Source organism: Bubalus bubalis, chromosome 19 (genome assembly GCF_019923935.1).
Source record: "Bubalus bubalis isolate 160015118507 breed Murrah chromosome 19, NDDB_SH_1, whole genome shotgun sequence".
Classification (NCBI taxonomy): Eukaryota; Metazoa; Chordata; class Mammalia; order Artiodactyla; family Bovidae; genus Bubalus; species Bubalus bubalis.
The window spans coordinates 9,913,615-9,934,821 of NC_059175.1; the positions used below are offsets into that span (position 1 = coordinate 9,913,615).

Genomic DNA, 21,207 nt, shown 5'->3' on the forward strand with positions numbered 1-21,207 from the left:
AATTTTTCTCTGAAAATTTAGTTGATTCTGTAGAATTCTTGTTTTCTAGATATTCCAAATTTCAAAATTGTTTTTAATTCTAGAAATTTTTAGTAAATTTTCATTTTAGGTAGTTGGGTTTAATTTTCTGGTTTTATTGTTACTGTAATTGTAGAATGTCATTTGTGTTGGTCTAATTACTGTTCTTTTTAACACATAAGTTTGATCATTATTTTTAATATGTCTTAAATTCTGTTAGGACAAATCAGATACCAGTGGTCCTTAAGATTTTTTTTAAAGAATACTCTTGTCTATTCCTTCAAATGAATCTCACAGTTTGTCTAAATACCTAACTATCCCATAAAGATCGAAATTAGTATTACATTGTCTTTTACATTAGCACATTTTTATTCTAGTTTTATTTACCCTGATGACGGTGTTGCTGTTTTCTCTCTTCATGATTTTATATGAAAATAGGTTTTGTTTAGATTCATGATTGTATTTAGGTTTTTTATCTTTCAGATTCAGGTGTAGCTGTCTCCCAAGGAGATGGTATTTTGATGTGCCCTGGTTGAAGTGAACAAATGTTTCATCATTTTCTTCATGCACACTTGGATGGGTGCATGTCATCTGCGTTTCCCCTTGTTGCATGTGACTCATGCTTAAATAAACATATTTTAAGGGAATAATCAGTTTGAATAACTGAACAACAGAAATATGATTAAAAGAAACTCAAGGTCACACACAGTGCAGAAAGTCAATCCGTCAAAATTGCAGCTGAGCCCATTTGTATATTGTAACTTTCTTAGTAAGTATGTTAAGCTTTTTATTAATGCCTTTAAAAATAAATAACTTTTTAAAAAAACTTGACTATCTGAATGCTTTTCTGTGGAATACATATGGTAAGTTGGAGCCTAGGGAAAGATGTAAAAAGAACAACTTAGGCATTTTTGGGTAAAGGATAGTATTGTAAAGATACAACCAACTGTAAAACAGTGTTGCTGATAATCCAAGGTTAGGGCAGAAAGCCTGTCTGAAGCTGAATGTCAGAGGACTGGGCCTGGCTGCTTGGGCGCTAAGCCTGTGTTCTGTTGCTCAGAAGTCATACTGTCATTCTCCTCCAGCACCTTTTCTTGCCTGCCTGCCTCTCTCCTAGCCTCCTCCACACCTTCCTCACGTACCCTGCCTGACATGATTGCCCAAGCCGTTGTCTTCACCCCGCCTTGCAGTTGCATCTGCCATCCATTTGACTGTATCTATGTGAGTCTCTCTGTTCAAACTCTCTAGAGAGGTAGAACATAATACTGGTTTAGTTCAGTCTAAAGCACTGGTGTCCAAAGCCTGAGATTCTCCCTGGTCCATTTAGCTGTGGGAGATGTTAATATGATAAGTGCTATTTCTTTCAGAGGTTTTGCTTGGGCAAACTGCATGTGCCGAGCATATTAGTATTTATTGAATACATAAGTGAATATTCAAGTGATTGATAAGGGAGCTTTACAGAATTTTTTGTACAGGGTAAATAAGACTCATCATTTTGCATAACAAGCACCTAATATATTAAATGCCTAAAATGTGCCAGGTTAAATTGAGTTCTGAAGGTAGCTTATTTGCCTTGTAAGAGTTTCGGATGTTACCTTCCTTAATACCTAATATGGTTGGAGAATAGTTGTACGTTCAGGAAAGTCATTTATTTCAGCAAATAGTTATTTGACTTTGTGTGAGGCACTCTTCTACGTGCTTGGGAACAACACAGATGAATGTTCCTGCTTAACAGTTGTGGGAACTAGCTAGTAAGCACGTGAAATTTATAAAGTAGCACATAGTGATTCATGTCATAGAGGAAAGGGAAATAGGAAAGGGGGTTGGGCAGATTGGGATTGGAAGCAGGGACACTTGTTAAAAAAAGAACAGGGAACTCCTAACTGAGGTGACATTTGAATAGACAGCCAAAGAAAATGAGAGCCATTCATGTATATAGAGAAAGAACTTCCCAAGCAAAGAAAATAACAGGTGCAGAGGCCCTAAGACAAGAGTGTTTACCATGTTCAGGGAACAGCAAAGAAACCAGCTTGGCTGGGGTGGAAGTAAGCAAGGAGAGATGAAAGAAATGGAGTTAAGAGAGGTATCCAGGGGTCAGGTCATATGTAGACCATTGTAACGTCTTCAACATTTCTTGGAGCTAGGAATTCATTGGAAAGTTTTTGAACCAAAGGTATTGTGTGATCAGATGCATAAGAAGAAGCTTCTGGGTGAGTTCCTTGGTCCAGTGGTTAGGACTCTGCACTTCCATTATAGGGGCACGGGTGTGATCCCTGGTTGGGGAACTCAGATCCCATATGCAGAGTGGTGTGGCCAAAAAAATAATTTAAAAAAAACTTCTGACTGCTTTGTTGAAAATAGAGGAGAAGTTTCAAGAAAGAGCAGGCTGAGTAGGACTTGGATCTGAGTGTATTTTCCAAGTAGAGCTCAGGGTTTGCCAATAGAGTCCATGTGGAGCTGGAAAGAGAGGAGTCCAGGATGACTCCCAAGGTTTTTCGCCTGAGCAAGTGGGAGAATTCTCCAGCACCACAATTCAAAGGCACCAATTCTTTGGTGCTCTGCCTTCCTTACAGTCCAGCTCTCACAACCACATGTGACCACCGGGCAGACCACAGCCTTGACTATACGGACCTTTGTCGGCAGAGCGACGTCTCTGCTTTTCAACATGTGTCTAGGTTTGTCATCACTTTCCTGCCGAGAAGCAATCGTTTCCTGATCTCATGGCTGCAGTCACCATCCACAGTGATTTTGGAGCCCAAGAAGAGGAAATCCGTCACAATTTCCATCTTTTCCCCTTCAATATGCCATGCAGTAGTGGGGCCAGATGCCATGATCATAACTTTTTTATTAAGCAGGCTCTATCACTCTCCTCCTTCACTCTCATCAAGAGTCTCTTTAGTTCCTCTTCACTTTCTGCCATTAGAGGGGTATCATCCACATTTCTGAGGCTGTTGATGTTTCTCCTGCCTATCTTGATTCTAGCTTGTAACTCATCCAGCCCGGCATTTCTCATGATGTGCTCAGCGTATAGGTTAAACAAACAGGGTGACAGGAGACAGTTTTGTGGGCCTCTAAAAATGTAAGAAATACTCTAAGCTCATAGTCTATAGTCTGCGGTCATACTTTGCGGCTCCCTGCTTTCCAGGGTGGGGGGGTTTGCTCTGTGTCCTGTGAGATCTTAGTTCCTGGAGCAGGGATTGAACTTGGGCCCTTGAGGGTGAAAGCAGTCCTAACTACTGGACCGCCAGGAATTCCCACTGCCCCCTGCTTTATACTGGAAGTCCTTAGCAGAAGCTCTGGACAAATAATTTGCATGGAGTCCTGTTAGTTTTTTCAAGTATCATGTTTAATAGTACATGTATATAGTGCAGAATTCAGATGATTGTATGTAAAGTAAACCTCCCTACCCTGCCCACTATCCTGCCCCTCTCCCTGAAATGCATCATTAATACCAGTTTCTTGTGTATTTAGGAAGTTTTTCTATGACAGGATAAACCTGAATGTACATATGCTCTCAATCTTAAATTTAACTAGGTTCTTTTTCCTTTAGGTCAGAACTGTGAAATGTAATAAGTAATACTTGTACCACTTCGACGTTATTGCCTTCATGTCCAAATCCAGCCTTCACTGCCTGCTCTGCAGTAATGGATCTGGACCTTGTAAATATCCCTGCCTTGTCAGCAGGTACAGTGAAAAGCTTTGTCAGTAGAGGGTGCTGTTGACAGGAGGGGCACGGGCCTCCTTCTGGGTCCAGTGTACCTCTCCAGCAGGTACTTGGAGCTCATGGGCTCTACACCCTTGTGCAGCACCTGGCTTCCGCAGTACCTAGTGGCCAGCAGCACTTAGCACCCCATATAGAAGGCTTCCTCCGGCACCCCCAAAGTTTCTAAGCAAAGTGCTCCAAGCTTACACCTTCTTGGGTTGCAGCTCTTTAATTTAGCCAGCCTTTGTTGTCCATGGCTGTGCCTTCTCTCTTGAGGTCCAGATCTCAGTCCTGGGGTCGGTCCTTTGGGTGCTCTGTCGCACCCTAATGTGAAAAGCCAGTAGGCTATTCCCTATGTCGATGCTTGGAGTAACAAGGATTACTCCAATTACAATTGCCTATTACAGTAAATAACTCTTAATAGTAAACTCCCCAAGTTACTAGGTGGTTTCTATCTCCCAGTTGGACTCTGATACAGTACTTAAAACCTTTCTGATTACAAAAGTATTAGATACAAAATCAGACGAGAAGATAGCCCTTCTCAGCTTCCAGTAATCTCACTCTACAGAGCAATTATTCACGTTGTAATGCTAAACTAATTTTATATTTTAAATACAAAACAGGCGCTTGTAAAACAAAAAACAGTACAAAAAGGAAAAAGGAATGCCTTCCTATCCCTTTTCTAATCATTTAAAATAGTTACCACTGTTAAAATTTTTCTTGTATATTCTTTGCAGAAATTCTTAATGCATCTAGAAACATGAGAGTACATTTTTTAAACAAATAGAATCATAACCATATATACAGTCCCTATGTTTTGTGGTAAAAATAAAAATTAGTGTAAAAGAATGGTTGTTTTCCAGCTTACACTAGCATTATGAATTTGGAATGGCCTTCTAGCCATTCAGAACACTCCACTGATTAACTAATAGTGAAATTTTGGACACAGGCACAGATGTAGACATTGACATCAGATGTAATACCTTGAACAATATAAAGTCACTGACAAAATATGTTCTTGAGCAAAGTGGATACATAAGACTTTAAGGCCATTATAAATGTATACGTTAGATTCTCAAACATCTAAAAAAACATTGATACTCAGTATTTTTAAAACCGCAGATTTAGCTAATTTCCAATAATGCTAAATTCTAAACTACTTTCTGCTTCTACAATAAGCACTGAATCAAAGGGCTCTAGAATATGAGCATTTGCCCTAAATCCTATTTCTTCTGCAGTAGATAAAAGGAAGGTATACATAAACCCTGCCACACTAAAGTAAATGTACAAAAACAGACACTACAAGGATTAAGGAATATCTCTTGTCACACCTATGTGTGAAACAGATGCAGTCCTTAAATTAGCCATTTTTGTAATAACTTGAATATTCCTTTCATATTGTGGCTTTACGATGGATACACCATTCTCCCCACTCCTCCCTGTGGCTTTGTTAACCGTTTACCAAAGTTAGTCTGAAAGCCCTATATGAGCTGAGTAATGAAGAGTTGGATGTGTAAATTTGATTAAAAGGCTGATCTTTGATTGGGGAGGATCATTTAGGGACTTCAGAGTCACTGGTAATACTCTGTTTCTTACGCTCAGTAATGGGTAAGCAGGCTGTTTGGGGTTTTTTATAGTACATGCTTTATGCATTTTACTCTTTTGTATGCAGCATTTAATAAAAAGTTTTTGGATAACATTATCCAAAATTTTATCCAACAGTTTTTAGAATTATTGACAAAAATTTTCTTGATTTAGTAGATTTTAGCTAATAGGTTCCTGAATGATTGGAGAGAATGGCAGTATCCATTTCCAGGAAAGGATGAAATGTTTAGACTGAGGGTGCTTTTTTATCGTGGCAGTAAGCAGTGTGATGTCTTCTGCATCCAGGAGCCAACTTAACATGTTAAGTCTCAAGAGGCTTGGCAGCCTTAACACACATTGACTCAAAGACTTGACTGTTGCAGCCTGAACTTTGATACATTCTTTGAAATGCCTGGAAATAGTTAACTCTTGCAAGTTAGGCAGGTTGTCCAGTGTTTGAAAGAAGTTTCTGTATCCTTCCTCTGTAATCTTGTGGTTCATTGAAAAATCAAGACGCTTGAGTTTCTGGAAACCTCCATTGATTGCTACCTTGGCTATAAATACAAAAGCAAAATATTTATGAGAACAGAATCATAGGGACTTCCATTTTAGTACTGGTAGGCTAGATTATTTGAACGCACCTCTTCTCCCACCATCACTTAAAATAGAAAATGCCCAATTTTAATAAAAATATATAAATTTAATAATACATTAGATTTACTTCTAACTGAAGTAGTAAAGATTAATAAATTACATTTTTAAAAACTATATAAGAGACACACTTTAAGTATAAGAACATAGATTAAAAACAAAAGTGATACATCTCTAAATAACTGGTGTGGCAAAAAAATGAACAACTAAAATTAGAAAATATTTTGAACTGAATGAAAATATGACACTAGAACTTGTGAGAGAGAGCTAAGCCAAAGTGAGTGCTCTAACTGTCCACCTCAGGACATTAGAACATTAAAAGGAATGAAAGAAGAAAGAATGAATTTAGAACAAAAATAAAAAGCAAATTAGATCCAAAGAAAGTACCAGGGGATAATAGAGGTAAAGGCAGAGATAAATGAAAAATGTGTAGGGAAAAACGCACAGGAGAACATCCTGCGTAAGATTCCGTGACGTATTTTCAAAACGGGTAAAATTAATCTTATGGTGAAAGAAAGCAGTATAGTGGTCACCTTTGAGAAGGAGGGGGAATGTAGTGTCAGAAGGAACACAAAGGAAGCTTCTGTAATGTAATAATCTATATTGTAGTCTAAAGAGTAATTGTTAGCCAAGTATAAGTAACAAGACTGTTCACTTGAAAATCCATTAAGCTGTATACTTAGATTTTGTACTTTTCTTTATGTGTATTAATTTTCAATTTAAAAAAAAGTATATGCTGGGCTAGATGAAGCACAAGCTGGAATCAAGATTGCCAGGAGAAATATCAGTAACCTTAGATACAGATGACACCACCCTTATGGCAGAAAGCGAAGAAGAACTAAAGAGCCTCTTGAAAGTGAAAGAGGAGAGTGAAAAGGTCAGTTTAAAACTCAACATTCAGAAAACTAAGATCATGGCATCCGGTCCCATCACTTCATGGCAAATAGATGTGGAAACAGTGAGGGACTTTATTTTGCTGGGCTCCAAAATCACTGCTGATGGGGACTGCAACCATGAAATTAAAAGAGGCTTGCTCCTTGGAAGAAAAGTTATGACCAACCTAGACAGCATATTCAAAAGCAGAGACATTACTTTGCCAACAAAGGTCCGTCTAGTCAAAGCTATGGTTTTTCCAGTAGTCGTGTATGGATGTGAGAGTTGGCCTATAAAGAAAGCTGAGCACCAAAGAATTGATGCTTTTGAAATGTGGTGTTGGAGAAGACTCTTGAGAGTCCCTTGGACTGCAAGGAGATCCAACCAGTCAGTCCTAAAGAAAATCAGTCCTGAATATTCATTGGAAGGACTGATGCTGAAGCTGAAACTCCAATATTTTGGCCACCTGATGCAAAGAACTGACTCATTGGAAAAGACCCTGATGCTGGGAATGATTGAAGACGGGAGAAGAAGGGGACAACAGAGGGTGAGATGGCTGGATGACATCACCAACTCGATGGACATGAGTCTGAGTAAACTCCGGGAGTTGGCGATGGACAGGGAGGGGTGGAGTGCTGCAGTTCATGGGTTCACAAAGAGTTGGACGCGACTGAGCAACTGAACTGACTGACTGATAAAAAGGAGTATACGGAGGGTATGTGGCCAGCTGTCTGAAACACTATGGGTTAAGAGTGGACTGAAGGTTTGTATAGTCTCAAACAGGAGACTCTCTTTTACTCCCAAATCTGACCAGAATGAACCAAAAATCCACAGAACATTAGAGGGAACATTATGATAGAGAAAATGAGGAAGTGGGAAATGGGTTGAACATTTTTAGAGGGGAAAATGGTTTTATAGACATCTTGCAGCAGAAAGCTTTAGTACCACTGGCTTTGCTGTGAGCTGAGTATCTGAGGGTAGCTCACCAATTTCTACCACGCTGTCATCATCCAAAGTCTTGAAAAACTGGAGACCTTGGAGACACTGAAGATGCTGACACTGCTGGATGATCAGTCTGGCCATTTGATGAATCCCATCCCCCGTGGGAAGGATCAATTCTTCCAGGTTATTTAAAGAACCTAAAGCGTAGGCTAATCAGAAGAGACAAAAAAAAAAGAGAGAGAGAGAAAAAACTATGTTCTGTGTTCCCAAATAATTCAAAGCGTCAAAATCCTATACATTCTAGGAGGTTCCATGTAGCATAGAGGCTGGAGAAAGGGGTCAGCCTACACCTTGATCTTCATTGCTGCCTCTAGACAACCAATCTTCTGTCCTTCCCCAGTCAGCCTCCTGCCCTGAAGTCCAGAAGTTCAGAATGGACTTCACATCCCCATTTCCTTTTTTTTTTTAAACCACTGGACCATCAGAGAATTCCCAGCTATCTCCTCTTTCAGACCAAAGCTTCTACTGGACTCTCTTAGCGCTCCTCCTCAGTGCTTTTGGCCCCTTCCCTTCTGCGGTGCTGTCCTCCTCAGCGGTTTCTAGCACTAACTTCACAGTCCACCACTCATAACTTGCCTTTTCACTTTGACCCCTCCTGAGTGTGATACAGTTTAGATCACTTGCTCCCCAGAAAGTTCTCTACTTCTGCAGCCTCATACCTGGACATGTTTTGAACACTTTCTAGCATAAAACCATGTAGCAGGCTTTTCCTTTTGCTGTCCCAGTTCTTACATCAGCCATTTCTCCAAGGACCCTGGTTCCTTTTAGGGACGCCAGTATTTAGAAGTCAAGATCTGGGTAGTTGGTATGCTCATTACTACTAGGGTACTTTTGAGTCTCTGTTGACTGAGCTGAGAGATGTATATACACATATGTATAGTGAGATATACAGATATGCCCATATCTACCTATATAGGTTAAAAACCACGAGTCCACACCAGTAATTTCCAATTCTAATTTAAGACCTCAAAGTTCCTTCTAGCCTCCCCTTGTGGGCTTCCCTATTTGCTCAGACAGTAAAGAATCCACCTGCAATGCAGGAGACCCAGGTTCAATCCTGGGGTCGGGGAAGACCCCCTGGAGAAGAAAATGGCCACCCCCTTGGCCCCTGGTCTGGCCTCTTCGGCCCCAGCCCCCACGCCCCTCCCCTACACACACAGCTGCCTCCAAAAGATGGACAAAGGAAAAGGAAGAGATCCAGGTGCTCCTGAAGTGTGCTCAAGTTGGATAGCACTACTGCTATGTGCGTCTCATCTCTACTGACTAGCCTTATATTTTCCTGGATTAAAAATAAAACAACAAGCTCCATGTCACCAAACCATGACTCTGATTACAGTTCTGGCTCCCCAGAAATGGAACCTTAAACTAGTCCATCAGGAATGGACCAATCAGCATCTGCCATCCCCATCGCCTAAAGGAAAGTAACCTTGCGATGACTGACGGGCATTTTTGCCTACTTTAAATCATTTCTCACTGCTCCCTTCTGCCTATAAAAGTCTTTCATTTTGTACAGCTCCTCAGAGCTCCCTTCTTACTGCTAGAGTGAAGGCTGTCTGATTCAGAAACATTTTTGTTGAAAAAAATTCTTAATTTTTAAAAATACGCTTATCTTCTAAGACCTGTTAGAAATTTTTCCAGAGCATACATGGTTATTGTAATCATAAAAAAATAAGTAGAAAAGGTAGTTTCTGTAGTTAGCATTTTATTAAGTCTAGGTGTTCACATAGAGTGTTCATAACTTTAAAAGGTAGTTTTCCCCCTATTCTGGAAAACTTTGAAACAACAGGCATTTAGCTTGTTTGGGATGGATACCTGGCAATGAAATTGCATAGTGCTCTGGGTGTTCATTGGAAGGACTGATGTTGAAGCTGAAACTCCAATACTTTGGCCACCTGATGTGAAGAGCTGACTCATTTGAAAAGACCCTGATGCTGGGAAAGATTGAGGGCAGGAGGAGAAGGGAACGACAGAGGATGAGATGGTTGGATGGCATCACCGACTCCATAGACATGGGTTTGGGTGAACTCTGGGAGTTGCTGATAGAAAGGGAGGCCTGGTCTGCTGCGGTTCATGGGGCCGCAAAGAGTCGGACACGACTGAGTGAACTGATAACAAATATTCTAAGAAATGAATTGCTTTAAGAACATTGCTTTGAAAGACATAAAGTGAAATCAAGGCATTTGGAAGGTAAAAGTTGAGCAGCGCTATCCCTCCCTCCTAATGACCAAGGGCAGCTAAAACATTGTAATTTATTATAGCTAATGCAAAATAGGATTTTGTGGAGGGAAAGAATCAAGAGTAAGTAAAAGGTACTGTGTTATAAACATACCAAATTTTTCAGCTGTTTCCTTATCTGGAATATATTGGAGCCCAAGTTTTAATATCTTCAGAGAAGTAAAATTTGGCAAGACAATGACTATAAAAGGGAAAATTAAAATTTAGTTATGTCAGCTACATTTCTTATACCAAAAAGTAATGTATTTATAGAGTATAAAGGGGCTTCCCTAGTAGCTCAGTTGATAAAGAATCCACCTGCAATGTGGGAAATCTGGGTTCGATCCCTAGGTTGAAAAGATCCCCGGAAGGAGAGAATGGCAACCTGCTCCAGTATTCTTGCCTGGAGAATCCCCATGGACAGAGGAGCTTGGCAGGCTGCAGCCCATGGGGTCACAAAGAGTTGGACACGACTGAGCGACTAAGCACAGCAAAGAGTATTTCAAAAGTGATAGAAATTACTATAATTCAGATTGAATTGATTAGTATGGCTTAACTAGATAACACAAATCTTTACTCAGGAAACAGTTCTCATAACTAGAAATGTTTAAACATCTATTAAGGAAACAAATATACCTTATTTGAAAATTCATTTACGATCAGATATCTATTGCAATGGTTTTGTTCTCTGCCATCAAATGCATGTTTTAAAATTTGACTATTAAAAAATGATTCTGTCCACAAAAGCATCTTAAACCAAAATTTTACAATTATAGCTCTTACCAAATGGGTTGGCTTGAAAAAATTGTCCAGAAAACTTAATTTCTTCAAGTTTCTTGCGGGAAGCAAGTGCAGTCACAAGAGATTCAAAATCCGAAAAGCTATTACATTCCAGATGGAACACTTGAAGGTTTGGAGAATTCTGAACTAATCTGACTGTCAGATAAAATATCAGATTTCAGAAATCAGAGATTGAAAAGTTCTATCTGAATTAACCATATAAAATTAATAAAATTAATTTATTTTTTTCAGCAATAGTGAATCGAAATAAGGCATCATGATGTAATGACTCGGGCTTAGGTTCAGGTTCTGTAACTAACTGATGTGCTGTGTGAACTGTCGTTACTGACCCTCTCTGGGGATCCATTTGCTCCTCCATATAGTAATGGCATTGACTCAGCTTTAATATCCTAATATCCTAATGTCTCTAGTTTGCATGTGACATTTACACTATAGAAACACTATGCAAGGAAACAAAGTCAGAGACAACTCTGAAGCAAAACCTAAATTTGATGAAAAAATTGCTGAGAAATATAAGAAAACTACTACTTCCAGCCTCAGCTACAAGGTTTCTTTGCATGCAAATCTGCATGTCAGTTCACTAGAGATTTGTCTTTTTTTACTCAGTCTCTAGTGTTTAGTCTAAGTGTTTAAACTTGGTGTTTAAGGAACTGATGATGCCTACGTCACCTTGCTACATGACATTTAAGAAAGACAGCTGTACAGGTTGTTCATTAACCGAGAGAATAGGCTGGTGAGAAACAGGGAAGTGCCTCTGATTACTACTAATCAGCCGATTTCCTTCCTTCTGATCTGGTAGATCGCTAAGTGGCAATGTAAGAGCAACTTGAAAACAGAGTGAGAGAACTCTACAAACTACTTTTGGAGAGGCAGTATACTCTGCTTAAGAGCTCAGACTTAAGAGTTAGAATTCCTGTGTTTGAATTGCAAATTTACCATTTCCTTTTCTGGGTGACCTTGAGCAAATTAATTAATTTCTATAACTCCATTTTCCTATGTAAAATGATTAGTTTACCTTGTAGAATGGGTTTGAAGGTTAAATGAGTTAATATTTATAAAGTGCTAGAATAATTCATAGCATGTAGTAAAGGCTCAATTACAAATAGCTCTCTGCTTTTTTAATAACAATGAGTGCTGTTCCCACAATTTACCTGGATTATAGGTTATACCCTCAGATCTTCAACTCTTAATTATTGGTCAGGTAGCTTTTCCAGATGATGTAAAAGCAAGTAAATCAAAGTGCCACACTTACCTAATTTGGAAGGACTGCACTTAGATGAAATTTGGATCAATAATTTCTCCATATGGTGGAGGTTTAGGAATTCTTCAGAAATGACTGAAAAAACATCTTGTTGCAGATTCACAGACAGTTCTTTCAGGCACAAGAATTTGTCCAAACTAAGAAAGAGTTGGTCTAGAAAGCAGCACACAGTTTCCCGTTATTAATTTAAAGAGTTCCAAATGGAAATTTTCAATCAAATGTCATTTTGATTCATCAAGTTATTTTCATATTTTCAAATGAAAACTTTTCACATACCATAAGACATTCTTTTTTAGGAAGCACATATATGAAAATAATGCTTTTTGTAGCATTTACTAGTATGTTGACTAAAAAAATATATGCACAACCTAAAAGTATGAGAATTATTTTATCCACTGGACGTTCTTAGGACTTCAAGTCTGGGAGGCAACATCTCAAGTAAGCCTAAGAAAATTGCTCCAAGGAGATTAGGGGGAAGCAGTTTTGCAACAAAGGGCAAAAGATTACTGTCAATAAAGGAAAACCAGATGTCTCAAGGAATTTAGCGCTTTTCTATGTATGGGAAGATGCAAGAGTCCGGGCTCACTGAAATCATTCCTTTGATATGCACCTCAGCTATCTTGAGCCAGTATCCTGTGTTTTCCCGTCCTGAGTTTCCTCAAGGTGCACCCTTGGGGTGGCTGCAGCCTAATGCCTGCTAGATAAAAGGTATTCTTTGTTTCCTTCCTGAGTTTCCTCAGTGCTCACCCTCCTGGGTATAATTGCAATTGCTGATGACTATAACATCCTTTGTTTACTGATATGGCAGGCAATATTTTCTTTCTCATCTACTATATAAAAGTCCTGTATTACGCTCTGGATTCAGAAAAATGAGACATCTCAACGAATGGGGCTCAGACAACTGAATTTCTCCATGCAAAAGAAGTTCTATCACCCCCATATATGAAATTAGCTCAAAATGAATCAACTACCTAAATTTAAGAGCTAAAACCGTATAACACTTTAGAAGAAAAGATGACTTTGGATTTGACAGTGGATTCTTTTTTTTTTTTTTTTTGTCCCCGCCCTAACTGGATTCTTGATATGCTACCAAGAGCATTAGCACAAAAGAAAAAGAGACAAATTGGACTTAGTTGGAATTTGAAACTTTACAGATTGAAGGACATTACCAAGACAGTGAAAAGGGAAATTTACAGGAGAAAATATTTTATACACCACATGACAACAAAAATTATATGTAATTACACTATGATTGTATAATATATAATTATATATTCATATAATGAATATATTCTTTCCCAAAGAAAGGCAATGCCAAAGAACGCTCAAACTACCGCACAATTGCACTCATCTAACACGCTAGTAAAGTAATGCTCAAAATTCTCCAAGCCAGGTTTCAACAATACGTGAAACGTGAATTTCCAGATGTTCAAGCTGGATTTAGAAAAGGCGGAGGAACCAGAGATCAAATTGCCAACATCCATTGGATTACCGAAAAAGCAAGAGAGTTCCAGGAAAACATCTATTTCTGCTGTAATGACTATGCCAAAGCATTTGACTGTGTGGATCACAACAAACTGTGGAAAACTCTTAAAGAGATGGGAATACCAGACCACCTGACCTGCCTCTTGAGAAATCTGTATGCAGGTCAGGAAGTAACAATTAGAACTGGAACAACAGACTGGTTCCAAATTGGGAAAGGAGTACATCAAGGCTGTATATTGTCACCCTGCTTATTTAACTTATATGCAGAGTACATCATGAGAAACGCTGGGCTGGATGAAGCACAAGCTGGAATCAAGATTGCCAGAAGAAAATCAGTAACTTCAGATATGCAGATGACACCACCCTTATGGCAGAAAGTGAAGAAGAACTAAAGAACCTCTTGATGAAAGTGAAAGTGGAGAGTGAAAAAGTTAGCTTAAAGCTCAACATTCAGAAAACTAAAACCAAGGCATCTGTTCCCATCATTTCATGGCAAATAGATGGGAAAACAGTGGAAACAGTGAGGGACTTTATTTTGGGGGGCTCTAAAATCACTGCAGATGGGGACTGCAACCATGAAATTAAAAGAGGCTTGCTCCTTGAAAGGAAAGTTATGACCAACCTAGACAGCATATTAAAAAGCAGAGACATTACTTTGCCAACAAAGATCTGTCCAGTCAGTTCATTTCAGTCGCTCAGTCATGTCCGACTCTTTGGGAACCCATGAACTGCAGCGTGCCAGGCCTCCCTGTCCATTGCCAACTCCCAGAGTTTATTCAAACTCAATCCCTTTGAGTCGGTGATGCCATCGAACCACCTCATCCTCTGTCGTCTCCTTCTCTGGCGTGCTGCGGTCCATGGCGTTGCGGGTGTGCACAAGGTTTGTTTGAGCCCTCTGAGTGTTTATGGCGCAATGGGGTTTGATTCTAAATGTGATTTCGCCCCTCCTACCCTCTTGCTTCTCCTGTGCTCTTGGACATGGGGTATCTCCTCAGAGCCGCTCCAGTGGCTCCACACAGCTGCCGCACAGCCACCGCTCTAGCAACTACTGTCTTGCTGAGGCTTCTCTAGCCGCCTAGTCAAGGCTGTGGTTTTTCCAGTGGTCATGTATGGATGTGAGAGTTGGACTATAAAGAAAATTGAGCACTGCAGAATTGATGCTTTTGAACTGTGGTGTTGCAGAAGACCCTTGAGAGTCCCTTGGACTGCAAGGAGATCCAACCAGTTCATCCTAAAGGACATCAGTCCTTGAATATTCATTGGAAGGACTGACGCTGAAGCTGAAACTCCAGTACTTTGGCCATCTGATGCAAAGAACTGACTCATTGGAAAAGACCCTGATGCTGGGAAAGATTGAAGGCAGGAGAAGAAGGGGACGACAGAAGATGAGATGGTTGGATGGCATCACCAACTCAATGGACATGAGTTTGAGTAAACTCCGGGAGTTGGGGATGGACAGGGAGGCCTAGCGTACTGCAGTCCATGGGATTGGGCAAAGGAACAAACAACCCAACCTGAAAATGGACAGGAGACCTCAAGAGCATTTCTCCAAAGAAGACATATAGATAGCTAACAAGCACATAAGATGCTCAAAATCACTGATCATTGGAGAAATGTGAATCAAAGCTATAATGAGGTATCACCTCACAGTAGTCAGAATGACAATCATCAAAACGTCTACAAATAGACAAAAAACAGAACAAAAAATGTCTACAGACAATAAATGCTGGAGAGGATGTAGAGAAAAGGGAACCCTCCTACACTGTTGATGGGAATGTAATTGATATAGCCACTAGGGAGAACAGTTTGGAGGTTCCCTAGAAAACTAAAAATGGAGCTACAATCCAGCAATCCCACTCTTGGCCACACATCTAGAGAAAACTCTTATTCTGAAAAGATACATACACCCCAATATCCATAGCAGCACTATTTATAATAACCATGACATGGAAGCAACCTAAATGTCCATCAAGGATGACTAGATAAAGAAGATGTGATACACATACACACAATGAGATATTACTCAGCCATAAAAAAGAATGAAATAATGCCATTTGCAGCTACACAGATGGACCTAGAGATTATCATATTAAGTGACATAAGTCAGAAAAACGAATATATGATACCATTTATATGTGGGCTCTAAAAAAGTAATACAAATGAATTTATTTACAAAACTGAAATACACTCACTGACATAGAAAATAAATTTTTGGTTACCAAAGGGGAAAGAGGAAGGAGGGAGGAATAAATTAGGAGTTTGAGATTAATAGATACACACTGTGTATAAAATAAGCACCTATAGTATAGCACAGGGAACTATATTCAATATCTTGTAATGATCTATAGTGGAAAAGAATCTTAAATATACATACATGTGTGTATACACACACACACACACACAATCTGAATCACTTTGCTGTACTCCAGAAACTAACACAACATGATAAATAAACCACACTTTCATTTTTTTTAATGGACAAAACGAATTAATAGACTCTCTTCAAAAAAGATATACTACTGTGAAGAAAGCTGAGCGTCGAAGAATTAATGCTTTTGAACTGTGGTGTTGGAGAAGACTCTTGAGAGTCCCTTGGACTGCAAGGAGATCCAACCAGTCCATTCTGAAGGAGATCAGCCCTGGGATTTCTTTGGAAAGAATGATGCTAAAGCTGAAACTCCAGTACTTTGGCCACCTCATGCGAAGAGTTGACTCATTGGAAAAGATTCTGATGCTGGGAGGGATTGAGGGCAGGAGGAGAAGGGGAAGACAGAGGATGAGATGGCTGGATGGCATCACTGACTCGATGGACATGAGTCTGGGTGAACTCCAGGAGTTGGTGATGGACAGGGAGGCCTGGCGTGCTGCGATTCATGGGGTCGCAAAGAGTCAGACACGACTGAGCGACTGAATTGAACTGAACTGAACAGTCAACAAGCACATGAAAAGATGCTCAGTAGCATTTTAGTCATCAGGAAAATGAAAATCAAAACCACAATTAGATATAATTTCACACCTACTAGGATGTCTCTGATTTTAAAAAAACAAAAAAAGCTTGGAGATGTGAAGAAACTGGAACCCTGGTACATTGTTTGTAGGGATGTAAAATGCTGCAGCCAGTGTGGAAAACAGTTTGGAGGTTCCTTGAATATTAAAATAGAATTACTGTCGTTAATATGATCCAATAATTTCTAGGTATAAACCAAAAAGAATTGAAAGCAGGGTCTTAAAGTAACATTTGTGCATCCATGTTCACAGCAGCTTTAGCCAGAATAAACAGTGCAAGTGTCCATCAACTGATGAATTGATTAACAGCATGATATATTTGTTGTTTAGTCACTAAGCCGTGTCCGACTCTTTGTGGACCATAGCCCACTAGGCTCCTTTGTCCATGGGATTTCCCAGGCAAGAACACTGGAGTGGGTTGCCATTTTCTTCTCCAGGGGATCTTCTCAACCCAGGGATAGGACCCATGTCTGTAATATTGGCTGGTGGATTCTTTGCCACTGAGCCACCCAGAAAGCCATTGTATATGTACATACAATGCAGTATTATTCCAGCTATAAAAGCAGTGAAGTCCTGACACAGGCTACAACATGGGTGAACCTTGAAAACATTATGCTAAATGAAAGAAGTCAGACACACAAGGACAAAATATTGTATGTATTCATTTATATGAAGCAGAATAGACAAATTCACAGAGACCTCAGTGGCTAGGAAGAGGAAGCAGTTATTTAATAGGTACAAAGTTTGGGATGATGAAAAGGTTGTGGAAGTGAACAGTGACGATGGTTCACAGCACTCTAATTCTGCTTAATGCCACTAAATTGTATACTGAAAAAGGTGTTTTATCATAATAAAAATATTTGAAAAAAATGAACAAAATTTTTCTAAATTTGAAGTTAAATATCAACACAGATTCAAAAAATGTTCAGTGTCCCTCAAGTAAGATATAAAGCAAAGCACTGCTAGGCATTTAACAAACTGCTGAAAATCAAACCCATACTAGCAACAATCAGAAAATGAAAAAAATTAGTATTATTTACAGGAGTATCAAAAACACAAGTATCTGGGAATAAATTTAATGAAAAATGATACAGTCTACACCAAAAACTCTAAAACACTGCTTAGACAAGTGAAAGGAGACAAAAATAACTGGGAGGTATTACTTCCTACTTGTTTATTTCCCAGAGTACAAGCCCTTTCTTCCATGAAGCAGGTGAGGTGAGAGTAGTTCTCAAGCATTATTTACATAGGCAATGGCACCCAGCTCCAGTACTCTTGCCTGGAAAATCCCATAGACAGAGGAGCCTGGTAGGCTGCAGTCCATAGGGTCGCTAAGAGTGGGACACGACTGGACTGAGCGACTTCACTTTCACTTTTCACTTTCATGCATTGGAGGAGGAAATGTCAACCCACTCCAGTGTTCTTGCCTGGAGAATCCCAGGGATGGCGGGGCCTGCTGGGCTGCCGTCTATGGGGTCGTGCAGAGTCGGACACGACTGAAGCAACCTAGCAGTCATTTGTTTACTAAGAGCCTTCATTAGTCATTTTATTATTTATATTAGAATTTGAAAGTCATTCTATTATTTGGAGGCTTTTCACTAATTCATATTACTAAGAGAAATATATTAGTAAAATTTAAATTGTCCAATCAGCAAGGTTTTACAGTCTCATGCTTTCAAAAGTTTTTATCCATTTAAAACTAAGAGTGAAAAAGTGGAAGTACACATCACAATAGTCATCTAAAATAGGTTCAAGCTTACCTTGTAGATGGGTTGTCTCTGAGACTTCAAGAGATTCTAGGGAAGTTAGAGTGAGAAGCAATTCCTGTTCTATTGCACTCAGCTCACATTGGCTTATGCAGCACTTGGTGAAAGACGCCCTGAACTGCTCAAGAGCTGGGCGGATGTTTTCAATAAAACCCCTGCTGTGGTTCAAGTGGAGTTCAATGTGCTGTGCAGCTGAGAAAACCTCTATTAGAAACCTTAGCATCTCCTGATCCACAGCATAGGTATTAGTCACATGAACTTCCAGAAGGGGAATCTTGTACTGCTTTGAAGGAAGGTTCCAATAGCCAGTGTTGATGGCTGGTGGTGCATTGAGTCGCATGTTCTGAAAATGCTGAATGATTTCATGTTTTTCATCTAAACTCTGCTTCCATTCACTCTCAAGTTCAAAGGCAGAAGCATAGTCCTGATCTATAGTTGGTGCCTGGGATTTATCTAAAATTCTTTCCAAGGGCGTATCTGTTTTGAATAATGTATTTCCATTTATGGAGACCTGGATGCTCCTCAACAATAACAGGCTTTCTGGGTGGTCAAAAAAATACTGTAACTTAAGCACATCCAAACACAGGGTTCTCCCACGAAGGAATTGCAAAATGAAAGGAGAACATGCAGCAACAGTGTTGCTTTGATACGCAATCTTTATAGCCAGAGCTAGCAAATGTTTTGAAGCCAGTGAAAGGTAATTTTGTGGAGATAACTGCCACATCAACCTGAAAAATTGCATCACCTCTGAAATTTCTGGATGATGCTTCAGATAGTCGTCATTTTCAGATACATTCTCCAGTGTCTCTTTATTATCCACCAAGAGAAGCAAATGGGATACAATTTTTGGCCCTGCCTTTGTTGAAGGATGGCGGGAGACACAGTTCAAAAAATTGGCATAGGGATAGATAACCATCAAGGTTGAGTTGATTCGTTTCAAATAATGAAGTCCCAAATCTTGGTCTTCTTGCCTATCAGAATCCAGGAGTTCGGTCAGCCTCATTCCAGCAAGGAATTCTTGAAATGCAGGATTTAAAAACTGATAGACTGGCCTCAGTCTCTGGGCTGTGAATTTGCTCATCAGGTACATGGCTAGATCTTCCTCTTCACCAACCCCTGCTTCTATGAGGTCCTCATCACTAAACTCAAAGCAAGATGAAAAAAACCCTTTCAAGGCTAGATCACCGCAGGAGGACACAGTTGCTTTGAGAAGGTCAGCTTCAGTTTTGTGCTTTAAGAAAAGGCATTCCATATAGGACTCGAAGACAGCCACACTATCAAAGGACTGATGAAAACGATTCTGAAACCAACCAGCACGGACTGCTGCTACAAACAAGGGAGTTTTCTGAATTCCCTGCCAAGTTTGATTCATTCCAAAGTCAACCATCAACTTTCGCAGACGGGTCAAATCACCTGAAAAGAGCTTCTGTAATATAGAAATAGTATTATAGAAAGGAAACGCCTTAATCTCTATGATTGTATCTAGGTATCGGCGGATGTTCTTGGCCCTATTTGTACGGACAGTGATCACCAAGCAGGTCCTTGACAAATGTTTTTTTTGAATCATCCTTGCTATGACTTGGGGGACTGAGCACATTTCTTTGTAGTCATCCAAAAGGAATAACACCTGGTTCTTTAACTGCTGGATGATATTCCTTAGGCCCATTTCAGTAACAGATACATTTGTCTCTAAGAGTTGGTCACGAATGACACTGGCCAGCCCCTGCTCCGGTCTGGTAGAGCCAAGAGAGAGACAGAAAACCAGCTGGAACCTGTTTAACAAGGGACAGCATCCTGATGCCCACAGATGAGCTATTTTCTTCAGGAGGATGGTCTTTCCACTCCCAGCTTCACCCTCCACACACATGACAGAGTTCAAGTTAGCAAAGACTTCAGGCAACACCACAGGCTCTTGCACAGGATTGGTGATGTGTTTTAAAGCAAAGGACAGATCACAATCCAGCCACTGGTCAGTGGCTAGACAGGAAGAGATCTCAAGCAAAGACATGTGGCAGAAAGGAGCACTGGTATAGACTTTTCTCAGGCGCTCACTCAGGCTCTCTGCCTCCTGAAACCACTGGGCTTCACCCTGGGCCACCTCTGTGGAGAAAAGAAAGGAGGCACAGTTATAAACAAATATTCCTATTATCCCCTACATACGGGACTTCCCTGGCAGTCTAGTGGTTAAGCCTCCATGCTTCCACTGCAGGGGGTGCAGGTTCAACCCCTGGTTGGGGAACTAATATCCCACATGCTGTGTAGTTTGGCCATAAATAAATAAATAATATAATAAAATCCTCTATATACAAAGATATGTACACATTCATATAATCCCATGTGCTACCTCCAAATCCTTACCTGGCACTATAGAACTAACTGCTGTTGACTCTTCAAGATTGCTTTCACTTGTGGTTTCCTTTGAAAAGAAAATTCTCTATTAAGTTAACATCTGTATAAGTGGGTGGGGCCTCAACTTGCAATCAGAAACCAGACATTTTCTAAACACAAGCCACCCTCAAGTGTTTATGCCAGTTGCAGGGAGGAGTGCTACAAATATGAAATAATAAGTGATCTGCAAACACATGCAAGTGTATGCTTCTATATGGTACCCAAACAGTGCATTCCTTGGGTGACATGAGCAGTGATTACTGACCAGGTGATTAGAATCACAGTGTCAGGAGCAAGATGGACCCTCCAGAAACTATTCGGTGTAGCTTCTGATCTCAGTTATTAAAAGTATTTTAAATATTACATACCTGGGATATAGGGAGATTAAGTTTCTTCTTTTAAAAATAAGTTCTTTAAGGGAGGTGGGGGGAGATGAGCAAAATTGGTGGAAGGGA

At 39.9% G+C, this 21,207-nt stretch overlaps 2 protein-coding genes across 13 annotated transcripts in view; one reads left to right on the forward strand and one right to left on the reverse strand.

Annotated features, from left to right (window-relative positions):
• Positions 1-720, forward strand: part of LOC102415675 (survival motor neuron protein) — a 32,489-nt gene extending 31,769 nt beyond the window's left edge. For 2 of the 4 annotated variants that reach the window (XM_006078195.4, XM_006078197.4), the window contains one exon: positions 486-720. The gene's annotated coding sequence lies outside the window, so the exon portion shown is untranslated. The remainder of the gene's footprint in view (positions 1-485) is intronic. The other 2 variants (XM_025270877.3, XM_006078196.4) reach the window with 1 other exon arrangement.
• A 2,622-nt stretch (positions 721-3,342) lies between these two features.
• The window catches only part of LOC102407872 (general transcription factor IIH subunit 2), a 75,824-nt gene continuing 57,959 nt past the window's right edge, over positions 3,343-21,207 (reverse strand). For 3 of the 9 annotated variants that reach the window (XM_044932558.2, XM_006078198.4, XM_025270875.3), the window contains 7 exons: positions 20,723-20,780; positions 18,359-20,464; positions 12,099-12,260; positions 10,829-10,981; positions 10,161-10,247; positions 7,816-7,980; positions 3,343-5,859 (listed from right to left, as the gene is read on the reverse strand). In XM_044932558.2, coding sequence (XP_044788493.2) covers positions 5,486-5,859; positions 7,816-7,980; positions 10,161-10,247; positions 10,829-10,981; positions 12,099-12,260; positions 18,359-20,464; positions 20,723-20,780 — 3,105 coding nt within the window. In that variant the 3' untranslated portion in view covers positions 3,343-5,485. Of the gene's footprint in view, positions 5,860-7,815; positions 7,981-10,160; positions 10,248-10,828; positions 10,982-12,098; positions 12,261-16,521; positions 16,736-18,358; positions 20,465-20,722; positions 20,781-21,207 lie in introns of those variants that run through there. The other 6 variants (XM_044932561.2, XM_044932559.2, XM_044932560.2 and 3 more) reach the window with 5 other exon arrangements.